This window comes from Anolis sagrei, chromosome 7 (genome assembly GCF_037176765.1).
Source record: "Anolis sagrei isolate rAnoSag1 chromosome 7, rAnoSag1.mat, whole genome shotgun sequence".
Lineage (NCBI taxonomy): Eukaryota > Metazoa > Chordata > Lepidosauria > Squamata > Dactyloidae > Anolis > Anolis sagrei.
The window spans coordinates 2,735,916-2,757,926 of record NC_090027.1 but is presented as its reverse complement, the minus strand read 5'-3'; the positions used below and the strand labels follow the sequence as shown (position 1 = coordinate 2,757,926).

The 22,011-nt window shown below is 45.2% G+C and overlaps 1 protein-coding gene across 1 annotated transcript in view; it reads right to left on the bottom strand.

The window, feature by feature from the left end:
• Positions 1-7,938: 7,938 nt before the first annotated feature.
• PLEKHA2 (pleckstrin homology domain containing A2) overlaps positions 7,939-22,011 on the bottom strand; it is a 94,273-nt gene continuing 80,200 nt past the window's right edge. Inside the window, 2 exon segments of the mRNA XM_067470645.1 lie at positions 7,939-12,582; positions 14,681-14,758. Coding sequence (XP_067326746.1) covers positions 12,220-12,582; positions 14,681-14,758 — 441 coding nt within the window. The 3' untranslated portion in view covers positions 7,939-12,219.

Here is a 22,011-nt window from a genome sequence, read left to right as displayed (position 1 = left end):
GGGGTCACCGGGGGGGGGGTGTCAGAAGGGTCAGAAAGACCACCAGAAAATAGTATTTTCTATGTGGGATGTCTGGCCTAATTCTGTTGTTGGTGGGGCTCGGAATGCTCTTTTATTGTAGATGAACTATACATTCCAGTAACTACAACTCCCAAATGTCAAGGTCTATTTCCCCCCAAACTCCATCTGTGTTTATATTTGGGTATATTGAGTATTTGTGCCAAGTTTGGTCCAGATCCATCATTGTTTGAGCCCACAGTGCTCTCTAGGTGAACTACAACTCCAAAACCAAAGGTCATTGCTCTCTCCAAACCCTTCTAGTGTTTTCTGTTGGTCAGGGGGGTCCTGTGTGCCAAGTTTGGTTCAATTCCATCGTTGGTGGAGTTCAGAATGCTCTTTGATTGTAGGTGAACTATAAATCCCAGCATCTACAACTCCCAAATGACAAAATCATAATTTTTGAGTGATGGTCACTCCTTGTTTTGTGAGACGTTCTGTTGCCAAATTTGGTGTGATTTCGTTCATTGGTTCTTTTGTTTTTAAGGTACTCATTATGCACGGAGCATTGTTATATATATAGATTAGTATTTTAATGGGAAGTGTGGGCCTGCTTTTAACTGATGAGATAGGATTGTTGTTGTTGTTGTTGTTGTTGTGCGCTTTCAAGTCATTTCAGACAGGTTGATCCTGAGCAGGGGCCGGGTAAATGACCTTGGAAGGCCGTATCCAGCCCCGGGGGCTTAGTTTGAGGACCCCTATTCTAATGGGTTGTCCAAGGAAGGCTTTCGTGGCCAGAATCACTGGGTTGCTGTCCGTTATCCGTCCTGTCTGGCCATGCATTGCCTGCTCCTGAGATAGACTCCTAGAATCCTAGAGCTGGAAGAGACCTCCAAGGGCCATCCAGTCCAACCTCCTGCCATGCAGGAAGGTACAATCCAAGCACTCCAAATAGACAGCCTCTGCGGAAAAGCCTCCAGCAAAGGAGACTCCACCCCACTCCCAGGCAGCCTAGGCCACTCTCCAACAGCTCCCACTCTCAGGAAGTTCTTCCTCATCTTTTCAGTGGAATCTCCTTCCCTGCCATTTGAACCCACCAGTGCTGACAAAATTACCATCTGCCAGCTGCAAAAGGCCGCCCTACTCAGACCTACACACATTATTCGTTGATACATCACACAGTCCTAGACATTTGGGAAGTGTCTGACGTGTGATCCAATACAACAGCCAGCAGAGTGATCTTGTTTGCTGTGGACTCATCTTGTTGTGTTTCAAATATTAATAATAATAATAATAATAATAATAATAATACTGTCCGACGTGTGATCCAATACAACAGCCAGCAGAGTGATCTTGTTTGCTGTGGACTCATCCTGTTGTGTTTCTAATAATAATAATAATAATAATAATAATAATAATAACAACAATAACAATAATAATAATACTGTCCGACATGTGATCCAATACAACAGCCAGCAGAGTGATCTTGTTTGCTGTGGACTCATCTTGTTGTGTTTCAAATATTAATAATAATAATAATAATAATAATAATAATAATAATAATAATACTGTCCGACGTGTGATCCAATACAACAGCCAGCAGAGTGATCTTGTTTGCTGTGGACTCATCCTGTTGTGTTTCTAATAATAATAATAATAATAATAATAACAATAACAATAACAATAATAATACTGTCCGACATGTGATCCAATACAACAGCCAGCAGAGTGATCTTGTTTGCTGTGGACTCATCTTGTTGTGTTTCAAATAATAATAATAATAATAATAATAATAATAATAATAATAATAATAATACTGTCTGACGTGTGATCCAATGCAAGAGCCGGCAGAGTGATCTTGTTTGCTATGGACTCATCTTCTTGTGTTTCAAATAATGACAACAACAATAACAACAACAACAACAACAATAATAATACTGTCCGACGTGTGATCCACGCGTTGCTGTGGCAAACCTTTCCTCCCTCTTTTTCTCTCTCCTTCCTTCCCTCCCTCTTTCCTTCTTTCCCTCTTTTTCTTTCTCTTCTTCTTTCTTCCTTCTCTACTAGCTGTGTTTCTTTTCTCGCTTCCTTTGCTGTTTGGTTTCATCCTTCCTTGTCTCCTTCCTTCCTTCCCTCTTTCGTTCCTTCTCTCCTTCCTTCTTTCTTTCACTTTTTTATTTCCTTCCTTCTCTCTTTCCTTCCTTCTCTACCTTTCTTTCTTTCCTTCTCTCCTTTCCCTCCTCCTCTCTTTCCTTCCTTCTCTATCTTCCTTTCTTCGTCCGGTGGTTTAGCCGTTTTTGACCGCCTAATTACGACCTTAAGGTTCTTATATATATAGATAATAATAATAATAATAATAATAATAATAATAATAATAATAATAAACATTTGGGAAGTGTCCGACGTGTGATCCAATGCAAGAGCCAGCAGAGTGATCTTGTTTACTGTGTACTCATCTTGTTGTGTTTCAAATAATAATAATAATAATAAACACTTGGGAAGGGTCCGACGTGTGATCCAATTCAACAGCCAGCAGAGTGATCGTGTTTGCTGTGGACTCATTTTGTTGTGTTTCAAATAATAATAATGACTAGCTGTACCTGCCATGCGTTGCTGTGGCAAACCTTCCCTCCCTCTTTCTCCTCCTTCTTTTTCTTTCTCCTTCCTTCCCTCCCTCTTTCCTTCTTTCCCTCTTTCTTTCTCTTCTTCTTTTTTCCTTCTCTACCTGTTTCTTTTCTCGCTTCATTTGCTGTTTGGTTTCATCCTTCCTTGTCTCTTTCCTTCCTTCCTTCCTTCCTTCCTTCCTTCCTTCCTTCCTTCCTTCCTTCCTTCCCTCCCTCCCTCCCTCTTTCGTTCCTTCTCTCCTTCCTTCCTTCTTTCACTTTTTTATTTCCTTCCTTCTCTCTTTCCTTCCTTCTCTACCTTTCTTTCTTTCCTTCTCTCCTTTCCCTCCTCCTCTCTTTCCTTCCTTCTCTATCTTCCTTTCTTCGTCCGGTGGTTTAGCTGTTTTTGACCGCCTAATTACGACCTTAAGGTTCTTATATATATAGATAATAATAATAATAATAATAATAATAATAAACACTTGGGAAGTGTCAGACGTGTGATCCAATGCAAGAGCCAGCAGAGTGATCTTGTTTGCTGTGGACTCATCCTGTTGTGTTTCAGATAATAATAATATTAATTATTATTATTATTATTATTATTATTATTTCAATGAAACATCAAACTGATTTTGAATCATAGCTGCAGTGTCTTGCGCACAAATGTTACTTTGGAATAGTCTCCATTAACTTAGTAAAACTGTGCCGATTGTGTGCTGTGTATTTTTGAAACCACTTCGCAGCGGGTGTCTATTTGGATAGGAAAAAGATGGGAAAACGGGCAGATTCGTAAGCTTATTTTGCATGCAGGTTTCCCTGGCTGCATTCAAGAAGCCCAGCTTCTTCTTGCTTCCTGGCAAAGCCAGGCTTGCTTTGAAGTGTTTCGAGATGGGAAAGAGACGGAAGAGGAGGAAACCTTTGCCCAGCGTGGAGCCCACCATGAGGGATGATGCTTTCCCTTTTGAAAACAGACAAAGACTTCCAGGAAAGCGTTGGCAAACTTAACAAGCTGGTCAGTGTTAAAAAATACTCTATACATTAGTGCAAACAAAGACATTTTTCAAAAACAAGCCGTACCACAGGGTCAATATACATTTCCATTTGCAAACTAACAGGAAAAGGCAAAAGTTGTTCCAGTTTCATTAGATGGAGTCCAGTGTGTTTTCATAGTTTTCAGCATTTCCGGCACAATTCGCTTTTAACAATTTTTGTACACAAGGTGCTATTGTTCGGCAATTGCTCTCCATCAGACACAGAATGCTATACCCTCAAAAACTGTGGCATAGATACCGAGACCTGGGAAGCCCTGGCCCTTGAGCGCTCTGACTGGAGGTCAGCTGTGACCAGCAGTGTTGCGGAATTCGAAGAGGCATGAATGGAGCTTCCTCCATATCAAGGCAGAAAATCCCACCTTGTCTGAGTGTGGACTCAGATAACCCAGTTCAAAGCAGATATTGTGGGATTGTCCATCAACTCTGCTTGTCCGAATGCCCAATCATCATCTCCTAAAGCAGTTACTATACTCCCAACTAAAGTACAGGAAATTTAATGCTGGTGGTCAGGAAAAGAGTTTGAAAGATGGGCTTAAAGTCAGCCTTGAAAACTGTGGCATAGACACCGAGAACTGGGGAGCCCTGGCCCTTGAGTGCTCTAACTGGAGGTCAGCTGTGACCAGCAGTGCTGCGGAATTTGAAGAGGCACGAATGGAGCTTCCTCTCACATCGAATTTACACAGGAGCTTCACACAGTAGCTTTTTACATATGACAGACTTCACACAAGCTTCAACCTGGGGTTTTTCTCACCAAAGCTTCTCACACCAGGTCTTCTAACGCTGAGGCCAACTCATACTGAGGACTACTAACACACTGAGGCCACTCTCACTGAGGTTTACCTCACACTGAGGCCTCTCCCAGAATATCAAGGCAGAAAATCCCATCTTGTCTGAGTGTGGACTCAGATAACCCAGTTCAAAGCAGATATTGTGGGATTGTCCATCAACTCTGCTTGTCCGAATGCCCGATTGTCGTCTCCTAAAGCAGTTGCTATACTCTGAACTCAAGAACAGGAAATTTAAAGTTGGTGGTCAGGAAAAGAGTTTGAAAGATAAGCTTAAAGTCAGCCTTAAAAACTGTGGCATAGACACTGAGAACTGGGGAACCCTGGCCCTTGAGTGCTCTAACTGGAGGTCAGCTGTGACCAGCAGTGCTGCGGAATTCGAAGAGGCACGAATGGAGCTTCCTCTCACATCGAATTTACACAGGAGCTTCACACAGTAGCTTTTTACACACGACAGCCTTCACACAAGCTTCAACCTGGGGCTTTCCTCACCAAAGCTTCTCACACCAGGTCTTCTAACACTGAGGCCAACTCATACTGAGGACTACTAACACTGAGGCCGCTCTCACTGAGGTTTACCTCACACTGAGGCCTCTCCCAGAATATCAAGGCAGAAAATCCCACATTGTCTGAGTGTGGACTCAGATAACCCAGTTCAAAGCAGATATTGTGAGATCGTCCATCAACTCTGCTTGTCCGAATGCCCGATCATCATCTCCTAAAGCAGTTGCTATACTCCCAACTCAAGAACAGGAAATCTAATGTTGGTGGTCAGGAAAAGAGTTTGAAAGATGGGCTTAAGGTCAGCCTTGAAAACTGTGGCATAGACACCGAGAACTGGGGAATCCTGGCCCTTGAGTGCTCTAACTGGAGGTCAGCTGTGACCAGCAGTGCTGCGGAATTCGAAGAGGCACGAATGGAGCTACCTCTCACATCGAATTTACACAGGAGCTTCACACAGTAGCTTTTTACACACGACAGCCTTCACACAAGCTTCAACCTGGGGCTTTCCTCACCAAAGCTTCTCACACCAGGTCTTCTAACACTGAGGCCAACTCATACTGAGGACTACTAACACACTGAGGCCACTCTCACTGAGGTTTACCTCACACTGAGGCCTCTCCCAGAATATCAAGGCAGAAAATCCCATCTTGTCTGAGTGTGGACTCAGATAACCCAGTTCAAAGCAGATATTGTGGGATTGTCCATCAACTCGGCTTGTCCAAATGCCCGATCATCATCTCCTAAAGCAGTTGCTATACTCCCAACTCAAGTACAGGAAATGTAATGCTGGTGGTCAGGAAAAGAGTTTGAAAGATGGGCTTAAAGTCAGCCTTGAAAACTGTGGCATAGACACCGAGAACTGGGGAGCCCTGGCCCTTGAGAGCTCTAACTGGAGGTCAGCTGTGACCAGCAGTGCTGCGGAATTCAAAGAGGCACGAATGGAGCTTCCTCTCACATCGAATTTACACAGGAGCTTCACACAGTAGCTTTTTACACACGACAGCCTTCACACAAGCTTCAACCTGGGGCTTTCCTCACCAAAGCTTCTCACACCAGCCTTCTAACGCTGAGGACTACTAACACTGAGGCCGCTCTCACTGAGGTTTACCTCACACTGAGGCCTCTCCCAGAATATCAAGGCAGAAAATCCCACCTTGTCTGAGTGTGGACTCAGATAACCCAGTTCAAAGCAGATATTGTGCGATTGTTCATCAACTCTGCTTGTCCGAATGCCCGATCGTCGTCTCCTAAAGCAGTTGCTATACTCCCAACTCAAGTACAGGAAATGTAATGCTGGTGGTCAGGAAAAGAGTTTGAAAGATAAGCTTAAAGTCAGCCTTAAAAACTGTGGCATAGACACCGAGAACTGGGGAACCCTGGCCCTTGAGTGCTCTAACTGGAGGTCAGCTGTGACCAGCAGTGCTGCGGAATTCGAAGAGGCACGAATGGAGCTTCCTTTCACATCGAATTTACACAGGAGCTTCACGCAGTAGCTTTTTACACATGACTGACTTCACACAAGCTTCAACCTGGGGCTTTTCTCACCAAAGCTTCTCACACCAGGTCTTCTAACACTGAGGCCAACTCATACTGAGGACTACTAACACTGAGGCCGTTCTCACTGAGGTTTACCTCACACTGAGGCCTCTCTCAGAATATCAAGGCAGAAAATCCCACCTTGTCTGAGTGTGGACTCAGACAACCCAGTTCAAAGCAGATATTGTGCGATTGTCCATCAACTCTGCTTGTCCGAATGCCCGATTGTCGTCTCCTAAAGCAGTTGCTATACTCTGAACTCAAGAACAGGAAATGTAAAGTTGGTGGTCAGGAAAAGAGTTTGAAAGATGGGCTTAAAGTCAGGCTTGAAAACTGTGGCATAGACACCGAGAACTGGGGAACCCTGGCCCTTGAGTGCTCTAACTGGAGGTCAGCTGTGACCAGCAGTGCTGCGGAATTCGAAGAGGCATGAATGGAGCTTCCTCTCCCATCGAACTTACACAGGAGCTTCACACAATAGCTTTTTACACATGACAGCCTTCACACAAGCTTCAACCTGGGGCTTTCCTCACCAAAGCTTCTCACACCAGGTCTTCTAACACTGAGGCCAACTCATACTGAGGACTACTAACACACTGAGGCCGCTCTCACTGAGGTTTACCTCACACTGAGGCCTCTCCCAGAATATCAAGGCAGAAAATCCCACCTTGTCTGAGTGTGGACTCAGATAACCCAGTTCAAAGCAGATATTGTACAATTGTTCATCAACTATGCTTGTCCGAATGCCCGATCGTCGTCTCCTAAAGCAGTTACTATACTCCCAGCTCAAGAACAGGAAATGTAAAGTTGGTGGTCAGGAAAAGAGTTTGAAAGATGGGCTTAAAGTCAGCCTTGAAAACTGTGGCATAGACACCGAGAACTGGGGAACCCTGGCCCTTGAGTGCTCTAACTGGAGGTCAGCTGTGACCAGCAGTGCTGCGGAATTCGAAGAGGCATGAATGGAGGGCGAAAGGGAGAAACGTGGCAAGAGGAAGGCGTGTCCTATCCTTTCACAGATCAACCAGAAGCATTTTCAGGTTAATGCCAGGCATCTTATTTGAGGCTAGTGATTACTTCCCTTAAAACACAAATATTGCATTCCTGAAACAGTTGCAATATAATATAAAAAGGGGTTTCTTACCCCAGACATTTACACAGTTTATTGTCGAAGGCTTTCATGGCTGGAATCACTGGGTTGTTGTAGGTTTTTTCGGGCTATATGGCCATATTCTAGAGGCATTCTCTCCTGACATTTCGCCTGCATCTATGGCAAGCATTCTCAGAGGTAGTGAGGTCTGTTGAAAGTAGGAAAAATGGGTTTATATATCTGTGGAATGACCAGGGTGAGACAAAGGACTCTTGTCTGCTGGAGCTAGGTGGGAATGTTACAACTGACCACCTTGATTAGCATTTGATGTCCTGGCAGTGCTTGGAGCAATCTTTTGTTGAAAGGTGATTAGATGTCCCAGATTGTTTCCTCTCTGTTGTTTTGCTGTTGTAATTTTAGTTTTTTAATATTAGTAGCCAGATTGTGTTCATTTTCATGGTTTCCTCCTTTCTGTTGAAATTGTCCACCTGCTTCTTGTGGATTTCAATGGCTTCTCTGTGTAGTCTGACATGGTGATTGTGAGAGTGGTCAGCATTTCTGTGTTCTCAAATATAATCATCTAATCACCTCTCAACAAAAGTTTGCTCCAGGCACTGCCAGATCATCAAATGCTAATCAAGGTGGTCAGTTGAAACATTAACACCAAGCTCCAGCAGACAAGAGTCCTTTGTCCCACTCTGGACATAATTCCACAGATAAATAAACCCATTTTCCTAGTTCCAACAGACCTCACTACCTCTGAGGATGCTTGCCATAGATGCAGGCGAAACATCAGGAGAGAATGTCTCTAGAACATGGCCATATAGCCCGAAAAAACCTGCAACCACCCATTTACACAGTTTATAAGACAGTAGTTTTTTTTTTTGCATAGCTGAACAAAACAGTACATGCCGTGGTTTGATCCTGATATCTCAGCATTTCTCAACCTGGCGGCTGGGACCTGCCTGAACAAAAATTGAACAGTAACCAAAAGTCCCAGGCTCAGCCTGCTCAGCAGGTATTGCCTGACCAATCAGCTTCATGCACTTTATCTAGCAGTTGACAGTAGGAGCCCCCAGTGGCGCAGTGGGTTAAACCCCTGTGCCAGCAGGACTGAAGAACGACAGGTCGCAGGTTTGAATCCGAGGTGAGGTGGATGAGCTCCCTATATCAGCTCCAGCTCCTCCTGTGGGGACATGAGAGAAGCCTCCCACAAGGATGATAAAAACATCAAATCATCCGGGCGTCCCCTGGGCAATGTCCTTGCAGACGGCCAATTCTCTCACACCAGAAGCGACTTGCAGTTTTTCAAGTTGCTCCTGACACGACATGAGAGAAGCCTCCCACAAGGATGATAAAAATGTCAAATCATCCGGGCGTCCTTGCAGACAGCCAATTCTCTCACACCAGAAGCGACTTGCAGTTTTTCAAGTCGCTCCTGACACGACATGAGAGAAGCCTCCCACAAGGATGATAAAACATCAAATCATCCGGGCGTCCTCTGGGCAGCGTCCTTGCAGGCGGCCAATTCTCTCACACCAGAAGTGACTTGCAGTTTTTCAAGTCGCCCCTGACACGAAAAAAAAGCAGTTGACACACACACATGACTGCATTGAGTGCCGTTACCTTCCCACAGAAGCGGTACCTACTGACCTGTCCACATTTGCTTGTTTTCGAACTGCTAAGTTGGCAGGAGCTGGGGCTAATAGCAGGAGCAGTTTTTCAAGTCACTCCTGACACGACAAAAAAAAGCAGTTGACATACACACGTGACTGCATGGAGCGCCGTTACATTCCTGCAGAAGCGGTACCTACTGACCTGCTCACATTTGCTTGTTTTCGAACTGCTAGGTTGGCAGGAGCTGGGGCTAATAGCAGGAGCAGTTTTTCAAGTCACTCCTGACACGACAAAAAAAAAGCAGTTGACACACACACGTGACTGCATGGAGCGCCGTTACCTTCCCGCAGAAGCGGTACCTATTGATCTGCTCACATTTGCTTGTTTTCGAACTGCTAGGTTGGCAGGAGCTGGGGCTAATAGCAGGAGCAGTTTTTCAAGTCACTCCTGACACGACAAAAAAAAAAGCAGTTGACACACACACATGACTGCATAGAGTGCCGTTACATTCCTGCAGAAGCGGTACCTACTGATCTGCTCACATTTGCTTGTTTTCGAACTGCTAGGTTGGCAGGAGCTGGGGCTAATAGCAGGAGCAGTTTTTCAAGTCACTCCTGACATGACAAAAAAAAAGCAGTTGACACACACAAATGACTGCATGGAGTGCCGTTACCTTCCCGCAGAAGCGGTACCTACTGATCTGCTCACATTTGTTTGTTTTCAAACTGCTAGGTTGGCAGGAGCTGGGGCTAATAGCAGGAGCAGTTTTTCAAGTCACTCCTGACACGACCAAAAAAAAATAAGCAGTTGACACACACACGTGACTGCATGGAGTGCCATTACCTTCCCGCAGAAGCAGTACCTACTGATCTGCTCACATTTGCTTGTTTTCAAACTGCTAGGTTGGCAGGAGCTGGGGCTAATAGCAGGAGCAGTTTTTCAAGTCACTCCTGACACGACAAAAAAAAAAAGCAGTTGACACACACACGTGACTGCATGGAGCTCCGTTACATTCCTGCAGAAGAGGTACCTACTGACCTGCTCACATTTGCTTGTTTTCGAACTGCTAGATTGGCAGGAACTTGGCCTAACAGCAGGAGCAGTTTTTCAAGTCACTCCTGACACGACAAAAAAAAAGCAGTTGACACACACACATGACTGCATAGAGTGCCGTTACATTCCTGCAGAAGCGGTACCTACTGATCTGCTCACATTTGCTTGTTTTCAAACTGCTAGGTTGGCAGGAGCTGGGGCTAATAGCAGGAGCAGTTTTTCAAGTCACTCCTGACATGACAAAAAAAAAGCAGTTGACACACACAAATGACTGCATGGAGTGCCGTTACCTTCCCGCAGAAGCGGTACCTACTGATCTGCTCACATTTGTTTGTTTTCAAACTGCTAGGTTGGCAGGAGCTGGGGCTAATAGCAGGAGCAGTTTTTCAAGTCACTCCTGACACGACCAAAAAAAAATAAGCAGTTGACACACACACGTGACTGCATGGAGTGCCATTACCTTCCCGCAGAAGCAGTACCTACTGATCTGCTCACATTTGCTTGTTTTCAAACTGCTAGGTTGGCAGGAGCTGGGGCTAATAGCAGGAGCAGTTTTTCAAGTCACTCCTGACACGACAAAAAAAAAAAGCAGTTGACACACACACGTGACTGCATGGAGCTCCGTTACATTCCTGCAGAAGAGGTACCTACTGACCTGCTCACATTTGCTTGTTTTCGAACTGCTAGATTGGCAGGAACTTGGCCTAACAGCAGGAGCAGTTTTTCAAGTCACTCCTGACACGACAAAAAAAAAGCAGTTGACACACACACATGACTGCATAGAGTGCCGTTACATTCCTGCAGAAGCGGTACCTACTGATCTGCTCACATTTGCTTGTTTTCAAACTGCTAGGTTGGCAGGAGCTGGGGCTAATAGCAGGAGCAGTTTTTCAAGTCACTCCTGACACGACAAAAAAAAAAGCAGTTGACACACACACATGACTGCATGTAGTGCCGTTACCTTCCCGCAGAAGCGGTACCTATTGATCTGCTCCCATTTGCTTGTTTTCGAACTGCTAGGTTGGCAGAAGCTGGGGCTAATAGCAGGAGCAGTTTTTCAAGTCACTCCTGACATGACAAAAAAAAAGCAGTTGACACACACAAATGACTGCATGGAGTGCCGTTACCTTCCCGCAGAAGCGGTACCTACTGATCTGCTCACATTTGTTTGTTTTCAAACTGCTAGGTTGGCAGGAGCTGGGGCTAATAGCAGGAGCAGTTTTTCAAGTCACTCCTGACACGACAAAAAAAAAAGCAGTTGACACACACACGTGACTGCATGGAGCGCCGTTACATTCCTGCAGAAGCGGTACCTACTGACCTGCTCACATTTGCTTGTTTTCGAACTGCTAGGTTGGCAGGAGCTGGGGCTAACAGCAGGAGCTCACCCCGTTTCCCCAGATTCAAACCGGCAACCTTTCAATCAGCAAATTCAGTGGTTTAACCCTAAAAGTGTTAACTAAAAGGGTTACGAAAGTAAATTAGGGAAGGGGACGAAGTGGTTCCGTCTTGTTTCCACCAGATCACATTGTCGGAAGTACCTTCAAAGTCCTTTGAACACAAAAGAAAGCTCCGTCCCTCCACGTGTGCCACGACCTGAAAGCCAGGGTGCAACTAAGCACATTACAACCGAACATTAAAGAGTTCCAAGCTACAGAGATGAAAGCAACACTCTTAACTAGCATTTGCTAAACTAATTTGGTGGCACGGGCTCCCCTTCGGCGTAGATGAAGGCATCACGGTGGCACAAACCATGGCCAAGTCCATCAGGAAGGTCTCCATCTCAGGAAGGAAAGGTCTTCTCGCTCAAGGGGAAGCCTGGGTGGGTGGCACCACGATAGAGGTCCTGCAGGCTAGTAATAGCCTCAAACCGGGCTTGGGGATCCCATTCCGTGCCCTTCCGAAGTTCGAAGTAGTCTAGTGGTTCTTCCCAGTTTCCTGAGCAGGCACAGCATTTTGGGCGAGCCTTGCCCCGCTGTGCACAGTTACACGTCCGACGTTCGGATGCTTTCGTCATCCAAGTCGAAAGGGAAAGGGCGCTCTTTCGGCTTCTGGGGCTCCGAACTGTGCCGCAACCGTCTCGCTGGCACGGAAACACCGTCTCGCTCCGAAAACAGAGGTGCGAACTCAGAGTCTTTCACTTGACCGGGCTTTTGCTCCGCTCCGGGCTGCTGGTTCTCTTCGGATGGCGGGATGGGCATCCAAGGAAGCCAGCAAGAGGTGGATGGGCTTTTGCCGCCAAGGGGTTTGGATTCTTCTCCCAGCTGCTTCAGCCGCGCAATGGACGAGGTGGACGAGGAGGGGCTGCCACGCTTGTTCATGGACATGGACCTCACCAGAGACATTTCCTGCAAACAAAGAAGGAGACAGAGACTCAAAAACCTTTCCTCCCCACTTCTGAGTTCTAGATTGCCATTGTAGATGCTGTGAATGCTCCAATTGAACAGTTATCCATACTTTCAGGGCTGGTTAATACTTCCCAACAAGGGATTCCCCTGGGCAGGAAGCAGCTAGGCGTTGAAGCTGCAACACCATTCAAGGTGGCCAATTGCAACATTCCCACTTGCCTCCAACAGACAAGAGTTCTTTCTCCCACCCGGGACCTTCCACAGCCAGGCTTTGAAGCTGCAAGGCCATTCAATGCTAATTAAGGTGGCCAATTGCAACATTCACACTTGCCTCCAACAGACACGAGTTCTTCCTCCCACCCTGAACCTTCCACAGCCAGGCTTTGAAGCTGCAAGGCCATTCAGTGCTAATCAAGGTGGCCAATTGCAACATTCACACTTGCCTCCAACAGACAAGAGTTCTTTCTCCCACCCGGGACCTTCCACAGCCACTTTTTGAAGCTGCAAGGCCATTCGATGCTAATCAAGGTGGGCAATTGCAGCATTCACACTTGCATCCAACATACAAGAGTTCTTTCTCTCACTCTGGACCTTCCACAGCCAGGCTTTGAAGCTGCAAGGCCATTCAGTGCTAATCAAGGTGGCCAATTGCAGCATTCACACTTGCATCCAACAGATAAGAGTTCTTCCTCCCACCCTTCCACAGCCAGGCTCTGAAGCTGCAAGGCTATTCAATGCTAATCAAGCTGGCCCATTCCAACATTCACACGTGCCTCCAATAGGCAAGAGTTCTTTCTCCAACCCTGGACCTTCTACAGCCAGGCTTTGAAGCTGCAAGGCCATTCGATGCCTATCAAGCTGGCCAACTGCAACATTCACACTTACCCCCAATAGGCAAGAGTTCTTTCTCCCACCCTGGACCTTCCACAGCCAGGCTTTGAAGCTGCAAGACCATTCAATGTTAATCAAGGTGGCCAACTGCAACATTCACACTTGCCTCCAACAGACAAGAGTTCCGAATGTTGCCATTGGCCAGCTTGATGAGCGTTGAGTGACCTTTCAGCTTCAAAGCCTGAAAATTCAGAAAAAAGGGAGTTCCAAGCATGAAACAATCAGGGCTGGTTAACACTTCCCAACAAAGGATTTCCCTGGGCAGGAAGGAATTAGCTAGGCTTTGAAGCTACAGTGCTAATCAAGGTGGCCAATTGCAACATTCACACCTGTCTCCAACAGAGAAGTTCTTGCCTAGTTTCCAACAGACCTCATGACCTCTGAGGATGCCTTTAGTCATAGATGTGGGAGAAACGTCAGGAGAGAATGCTCCTGGAACATGGCCAGACCGCCTGGAAAATTCACAGCAATCTATTGTAGAAGTGGCCTAGATAAAGCTGTTACATATAACTGTTGATACTCAGGTTGGATATTGTTGTGTCGCTTTCTTTGTTTATTTATTTTTATCGGAAGGTTAACGTTGACATCTTGGTTCTAGAAACCGTTATTGGAAGATAGCTTGTGATTTTGGAAAGCGTTGTCTTGTTTTGGGTTGTTGTGAGTTTTCCGGGCTGTATGGCCATGTTCCAGAAGCATTCTCTCCTGACGTTTTCCTGCATCTATGGCAGGCACCCTAGTTTCCAACAGACTTCACACCCTCTGAGGATATCTGTCATAGATGCTGGCGAAACACAGCACATGGTTTTGTGGGTTTGATTCCTTTCATCGGGAAAATAATTCCACCGACCCAGCGAATTATGGGGTGGGTTGGAGATTAATCTGTTTAGCGGTTAATTTGCTTGACTAATTTTGGGCTTTTTAAGGGATCCGACGAGGCTCGGTGTCCTCTTTTCAAGGGAAATTGAGGCAAGCCGGCCGAGTTCGTGCCAATGTCTTCATGTGCAGCTGTGGCGAGGCGTGGGCAGTGATGTGCCTGTCCCCAACCTTCAAGCTGGCAACTCCGGGAGGGACGCAGCATTGGAAATCCACCTCCTGGAAATGAGCTATCCCTCCACTTGTTTGCCCAAGACATTAAAACACATGACGCCTGCCTGCTTGAGACAACAAACAACGAATTAACTGGTGAAGCAAAAAGGATATGACCTACCCTCGGGCAGCTTTTTAATGCCTGCGCCGCCCCCGCAATCGCTTTGATCCAGCTGTGCATCTCCTCGGGGCTGTAGGCCTGCAAGCAGAGGAAGAGGAAGACTAGGATGAGACCTGTCCAAAGGCAGTTCTTTGACCCGCTCCTCAGGTCTCTTTGGGCTGAACCATGGCCCACGGTCTGTGTCCAAAGGTAACGTGAAAGCCAACGGCACGCTATTTAACCTCAGCAGACTGAAAGCCAAAACCAAGGTCACAACAACATCTTTTATAGAACTTCAATATACTGATGATAACGTATTCTATGCAAATTTAGAAGAAGACCTACATGCCACTCTAAACACCTTTGTAGAATCATAGAATCCAAGAGTTGGAAGAGACCTCACGGGCCATCCAGTCCAACCCCATTCTGCCAAGAAGCAGGAATATTGCATTCAAATCACCCCTGACAGATGGCCATCCAGCCTCTGCTTAAAAGCTTCCAAAGAAGGAGCCTCCACCACACTCCGGGGCAGAGAGTTCCACTGCTGAACGGCTCTCACAGTCAGGAAGTTCTTCCTCATGTTCAGATGGAATCTCCTCTCTTGTAGTTTGAAGCCATTGTTCCGCGTCCTAGTCTCCAAGGAAGCAGAAAACAAGCTTGCTCCCTCCTCCCTGTGGCTTCCTCTCACATATTTATATGTGAGAAGCTTCAAGAAGCTCGGCCTCTCATTGAACATTGAGAAAACCAAAGTGCTTTTCCAGCAGTTCCCAGCCAATCCCTCTGCAATGCCAGAAATACAGCTCCCCGTGCAAAAACGACTCCCCTGGCAAACAAAACACACAATAGCATATCCACACTCTCTTCTGGACTACAGCTCCCAGCATCCAATAGTCAGACCCTTTGGGAGAGGAGGATGATCCAAATGCACTGCTTCCAAGATGCAAGCTTTCTTCTCCTTGGATTTCTTTGAGAGCATCCCAATCCCGGCATATTTCCCATTTCCTATTCCAGGACTGCAACTCCCAGCAGTTCTCCAAATAGATAGTTTAGATAGCAATATGTACATACGTAGATAGATCGATCAGGAGGACTGCTGGGAATTATACGATCTGAAGAGAAACCAGACTGCTGGGAATTGCAGTCCAAGAATAGGTAGAGAAGGAAGAACTGGGAGAAAGGGGAAGGGAAAGAAAAGGGGGAAGGAAAGAAAGGAGAGAAAGGAGAGAAAGAGGGAGGGAAGGTTGGCCACAGCAATGTGTGGCCGATACAGCTAGTATAATACCACCACCACCACCACTACTACTACTACTACTACTACTACTAATAATAATAATAATAAATACGTCAAAAACCAACATTGAGGGAAGTCAAGAGTAGAAAACTGCTTCAGGTGCAAAAGACAAAGAGGGGATACCATCAAAACACAATCCAGAGCAAAAGGGAAAACTGGCCAAAGAAGGCTCTCTCTCCCTGGACAGTTCCTGGGGGAAATTGAGAGCCAAATGGACAAAGAAAAAACATGGCTGTGGCTCACAAAATGGAACTCTGAAAAAGGAGATAAAGGAGGGCCTGATTCTGGCAGCCCAAGAACAAGCCATTTGAACCAAGGCCATCCAAGCCAGAATTGAAAAGTTGATGACAGATCCCAAGTGCAGACCTTGCAAGGAAGCAGGTGAAACAATCGATCCCATCCTCAGCTGCTGCAAGAAGATCGCACAGACAGACTCCAAGCAGAGGCACAACACCGTTGCTCAGGTGATCCATTGGGCCTTGTGCCACAAACACCATCTGCCTGCCACAAAGAACTGTTGGGATCACAAGCCGGAAAAAGTTATAGAGAATGAACACATCAAACTCCTCTGGGACTTCCGGATTCAGACAGACAGAGTTCTGGAGCACAACACTCTTGACCTCACAATCATGTTAAAAAACAAAGTATGGATCGTCGATGTCACAATCCCAGGTGACAGCAGGATTGCAGAGAAACAATTGGAAAAGCTGACACGATATGAGGATTTAAAGATCGACCTGCAAAGACTGTGGCACAAACCAGTCAAGGTGGTCCCAGTGGTAATCGGCACACTGGGTGCAGTGCCTAAAGACCTTGGCCTGCACTTAAACACAATCGGCACAGACAAAATTACCACCTGCCATGTGCAAAAGGTGACCTGCATGCATCATTCACCGATACATCACACAGTCCTAGACACTTGGGAAGTGTCTGACATGTGATCCAATTCAACAGCCAGCAGATATTTATTTATTTATTTTATTTACAGTTTTTATATTTCGCCCTTCTCACCCCGCAGGGGACTCAGGGCGGATTACAGTATACACTAGGCTTGGCCAATCCATGGTTCTAAATGGTTCTAAAATACTTACAAAACTAAAGTTCTGGTGGTGAAAATTTCAGAACTCTAACAAAACTTTCAAAATTTAATTATTATTTCATTATTGGTTATTTTAATGACAGAATCAATTAGGAACTGCCATTTATTGTGAAATTTTGAGAGTTTTGTTAGAGTTCTGAAATTTTCACCACCAGAACTTTAGTTTTGTAAGTACTTTAGAACCATTTAGAACCATGGATTGCCCAAGCCTAGTGTACACATATATGGCAAACATTCAATGCCAGTTTGACAAACAACATATACAGACAATACACAGAGGCTATTTAACTTTTTTCTGGCCGCCAGGGGAGCTGCTGCTTTCATTGTCTACCAGCGACACTGATGAAGTTCTTCCGCATTCCACATTCCCCGGAATCTTTTCTTTATGGCCTCATAAATTAGTTAATTTAGCCTCCCACACAAGGTGGTACCTTATTTTCCTACTTGACAGATGCAACTGTCTTTTGGGTTGCAAAGGTCGACAACAGGCTACACACAATTGGTTGGAAACCCACTCCAACCCGGGCTGGCTTCGAACTCATGACCTTTTGGTCAGATGATCTTAATGCAGCTGACACTCAGCCAGCTGCGCCACAATCCCAGAGTGTCTGCTGTGGAGTCACCTTGTTGTGCTTCAAATAATAATAATAATAATAATAATAATAATAATAATAATAATCCCTTTATTTCCAGCAAGAAATCTTGTCAAGAAAACAGAAATATGTTTCCTTTAGACATTAGATAGGAAAGACCTTAAAAGGATAGAAAAGCAACAAACAGCAAGCCATTGACTGCCATGTGAATTAGGACCCAGGCAAGGCATAGATCCATGGCAATAGCATCCATGTTTTAGAAAACAACAAGATTTGGCTTTGCCAAATGCACCCAAGATTCTTGCCGTTTTGATCTCCAAGGAGAAAAGTTTTCTGTTCTCCTTTGTAGGCATGGAAGATGAAGGAATGCTTCCTTCCTGACGCCTTGTCCAAGCCAAAATGCACCCCAGATCTATCCCTTCCTTAAACCTTTTCCTCAACTTCTCCAGTTGCAATAAAACCTGTGCAAACAGAAATGCAGGCAGTTTGTTGAACAAGGCTGAAAAGCAACAAATCCCCCTGAGCTTTGGGTAAATATTGCTTTCTCAGAAATGGAAACAACATGGACAGCCTGCCGTTCGCTGCCACCGAAAGCTGACGTCAACAAACTTCACCCACGCATCACTCATGGCAGGACTACACCCCAAAGGCTCAAGGAAGGGAAAGTTCTGGTCACTGGGACTCCTTGTCACCGCACAAAGCAAGCCAAGCACTGGAGGATGTGCTCACTCCGTCGGTGAAGAATGGGTCTGGAGAAACGCTGTGATGCTCTCCAAATGGCTTGGACATCTTCCATTAACTTCATCCGGCCTGACCACAGCGGTTTGAGGAACGCTGGTTCAGCAGATTGGAAAAGGACTGTGTTGTTGTGCTTTCAAGTCATATGTGATTTATGGTGACCCTACCGTGTTGTGCCTTCAAGTAATATGTGACTTATAGTGACCCTACCATGTAGTGTCTTCAAGTCATATGTGACTAATGGTGATCCTACCATGTTGTGCCTTGAAGTCATATGTGACTTATGGTGATCCTACTGCATTGTGCCTTCAAGTCGTATGTGACTTATGGTGACCCTACCATGTAGTGCCTTCAAGTCATATGTGACTTATGGTGACCCTACCATATAGTGCCTTCAAGTCATATGTGACTTATGGTGATCCTACCATGTTGTGCCTTCAAGTCATATGTGACTTATGGAGATCGTACTGCATTATGCCTTCAAGTCGTATGTGACTTGTGGTGACCCTAGCATGTAGTGCCTTCAAGTCATATGTGACTGATGGTGATCCTACCAGGTTGTGCCTTCAAGTCGTATGTGACTTATGGAGATCGTACTGCGTTATGCCTTCAAGTCATATGTGATTTATGGTGACCCTACCATGTAGTGCCTTCAAGTCATATGTGACTTATGGTGATCCTACCATGTTGTGCCTTCAAGTCATATGTGATTTATGGTGACCCTAGCATGTAGTGCCTTCAAGTCATATGTGATTTATGGTGATCTTACCATGTTGTGCCTTGAAGTCATATGCGACTTATGGAGATTGTACTGCGTTATGCCTTCAAGTCGTGACTTATGGTGACCCTACCATGTTGTGCCTTCAAGTCATATGTGACTTATGGTGACCCTACCATGTTGTGCATTCAAGTCATATGTGATTTATGGTGACCCTACCATGTAGTGCCTTCAAGTCATATGTGATTTATGGTGATCCTACCATGTTGTGCCTTCAAGTCATATGTGATTTATGGTGACCCTACCATGTAGTGCCTTCAAGTCATATGTGATTTATGGTGATCCTACCATGTTGTGCCTTGAAGTCATATGCGACTTATGGAGATTGTACTGCGTTATGCCTTCAAGTCGTGACTTATGGTGACCCTACCATGTTGTGCCTTCAAGTCATATGTGACTTATGGTGACCCTACCATGTTGTGCATTCAAGTCATATGTGACTTATGGTTATCCTACTGTGTTGTGCCTTCAAGTTGTATGTGACATATGGTGACCCTACCATGTTGTGCCTTCAAGTCATATGTGACTTATGGTGACCCTACCATATTGTGCCTTCAAGTCATATGTGACTTATGGAGATCGTACTGCGTTATGCCTTCAAGTCATATGTGATTTATGGTGACCCTACCATGTAGTGCCTTCAAGTCAAATGTGACTGATGGTGATCCTACCATGTTGTGCCTTCAAGTCATATGTGACTTATGGTGACCCTACCGTGTTGTGCATTCAAGTCATATGTGACTTATGGTTATCCTACTGTGTTGTGCCTTCAAGTTGTATGTGACATATGGTGACCCTACCATGTGCCTTCAAGTCATATGTGACTTATGGTGACCCTACCATATTGTGCCTTCAAGTCATATGTGACTTATGGTGATCCTACCATGTTGTGCCTTCAAATTGTATGTCACTTATGGTGCCCCTATCATGATTTGCCCCAAATCACCCAAGTTGGATCCACACTGCCATCTAAATTCCAGTTTCTGATCCCAGATGATCTGTTTTCAAATGGTTTATACGAGTCTACACTGCCAGATAATCCAGGGTAAACAGGTAATCTGGGATGAGATAGTGGATTATAGGGCAGTGTAGATCTGGGATATAGGGTGGTGTAGATCCAGTCTCATATAGTCCAGTTCAAAGCAGATAATCTGGGATGAAATACTGGGTTTCAGGTCAGTGTAGATCCAGCCCCAGAGGGTTTCAATGGTTGAATAGGGACTTCATCCAATGCTCAAAGCATAAAATCATAGACTTGGGCGCCTTCTACACTGCCATATAAAATCTAGAGGACCTCACAACCTCTGACGATGTCTGCCATAGATGCGGATGAAAATGCTTCTGGAGAGAATGCTTCTGGGACATGGCCATATATCCCGAAAAGCTCACAACAACCCAAAATCCAGATTATCTACTTTGAGTTAGACTATATGGCAGTGTAGACTCATATAATGTGGACTATCTGCTTTGAAAATCTGGATTATATGGCAGTGTGGATGGAACCTTGGAAGTGATCCCATCCCCCCCCCCCAAGGGCCATCCAGTCCAACCCTCTTCTGCCAGTTCAAAGCAGATAACCTGAGGTCAGATCCTGGGATACAGGGCAGTGTGGATCCAGTTTCATAGTTCAGGGCTCCTTGGATATTACTGGACTACACTTCCCATCATCTGCAGTCACTAGCCAAGTTTCTGGCCTTTGAATGGACTTGTCCTAGTGACTGCAGATGATGGGAAGTGGTACAGGAGTTGATTATAAATTGTATGATTTTAACTGTATTTGTGTTTAGATTGGCTGCAGTAATGCTGGAGCGGCCTAAGTCAGAGGAGTCCTCCATGTGCGTTGCCATGGAGACCGATGCAGGAGAGAGGGAAGTGGGAGGAGCTTAGAGGGGAGAGTTTGAAAAAACGACAGTTAAAAATCAGTTAGGGTTTAGGTTTAGAGGAATGAGCAGTCCGGGTTTAGGTTCAGAGGAGTCAGGAGTTAGGAGTTGGGAGAGAAGAAAAGTAAAGGTAGCGGAGTGATTTGTGAAGCAAAACTTTGAGGCTTTGAAAAGCTGGGTTTGGCTATTGGAAGTTTCTCAGGCTAGTGCAGCCGAATGGTGAAACAGAGCTGGTATTCTTTTAGTCTAAGGAGAGGCTAAAGAATAGGTTACTTAGTATTTGATCTAGGGAGGATCAACTAAGGGAAACATCCCTGTATGGAAACTTTGTCTGAAACAAGTGCTCTACGTCAGAAAGATTCTGTGTTACTTGAAAGAATGAACTGTTAAAGTTACAAGTATTATTCCAAGTGCAACAAGGAAAAGTTACGTCTTGCAACCAAAACACTGTGTACTTAATAAAATTGTTAACTTTTGTTTGAAGATTGCCTCAGCTCCATCTATTCTGTGTACCAAGTGCCATTTCTCACAATATTACAACTTACCTCACGTGGTGGCAGAAACGCAGGGAAAAGTAACCAAATAAATCTACATTCTTCTCTCCAGTCACGCTACAGTATATACAGTGTAATTACTACTAAGTTATTACTTTCTTAATAAAGGAGGAGGTGCAATTGAACAGCCTCCCTTCCAACTTGATGGTAAATTTGGTTCCTAATCGGCAACCTCCATTGCAAATCGGCCAGTTCTTTTTAAAATTGGGAACTGGGGTAAAATCTCCTGAATAGTGGTTCCTTTCAAATTGGTGGCAACAATAATTCATCCCTCCGCTCTCTTGCTTCTTCGCAGAAGTATCATCTGGATCACATTGAAATGTCTCCAAAAGTGACCATCCGGAGCAGGTTTTCAACTGTTCTCCATCTTTATCGTATTTCTTTTTGCATGTATGCAAATAACAATCATTGTAAATATG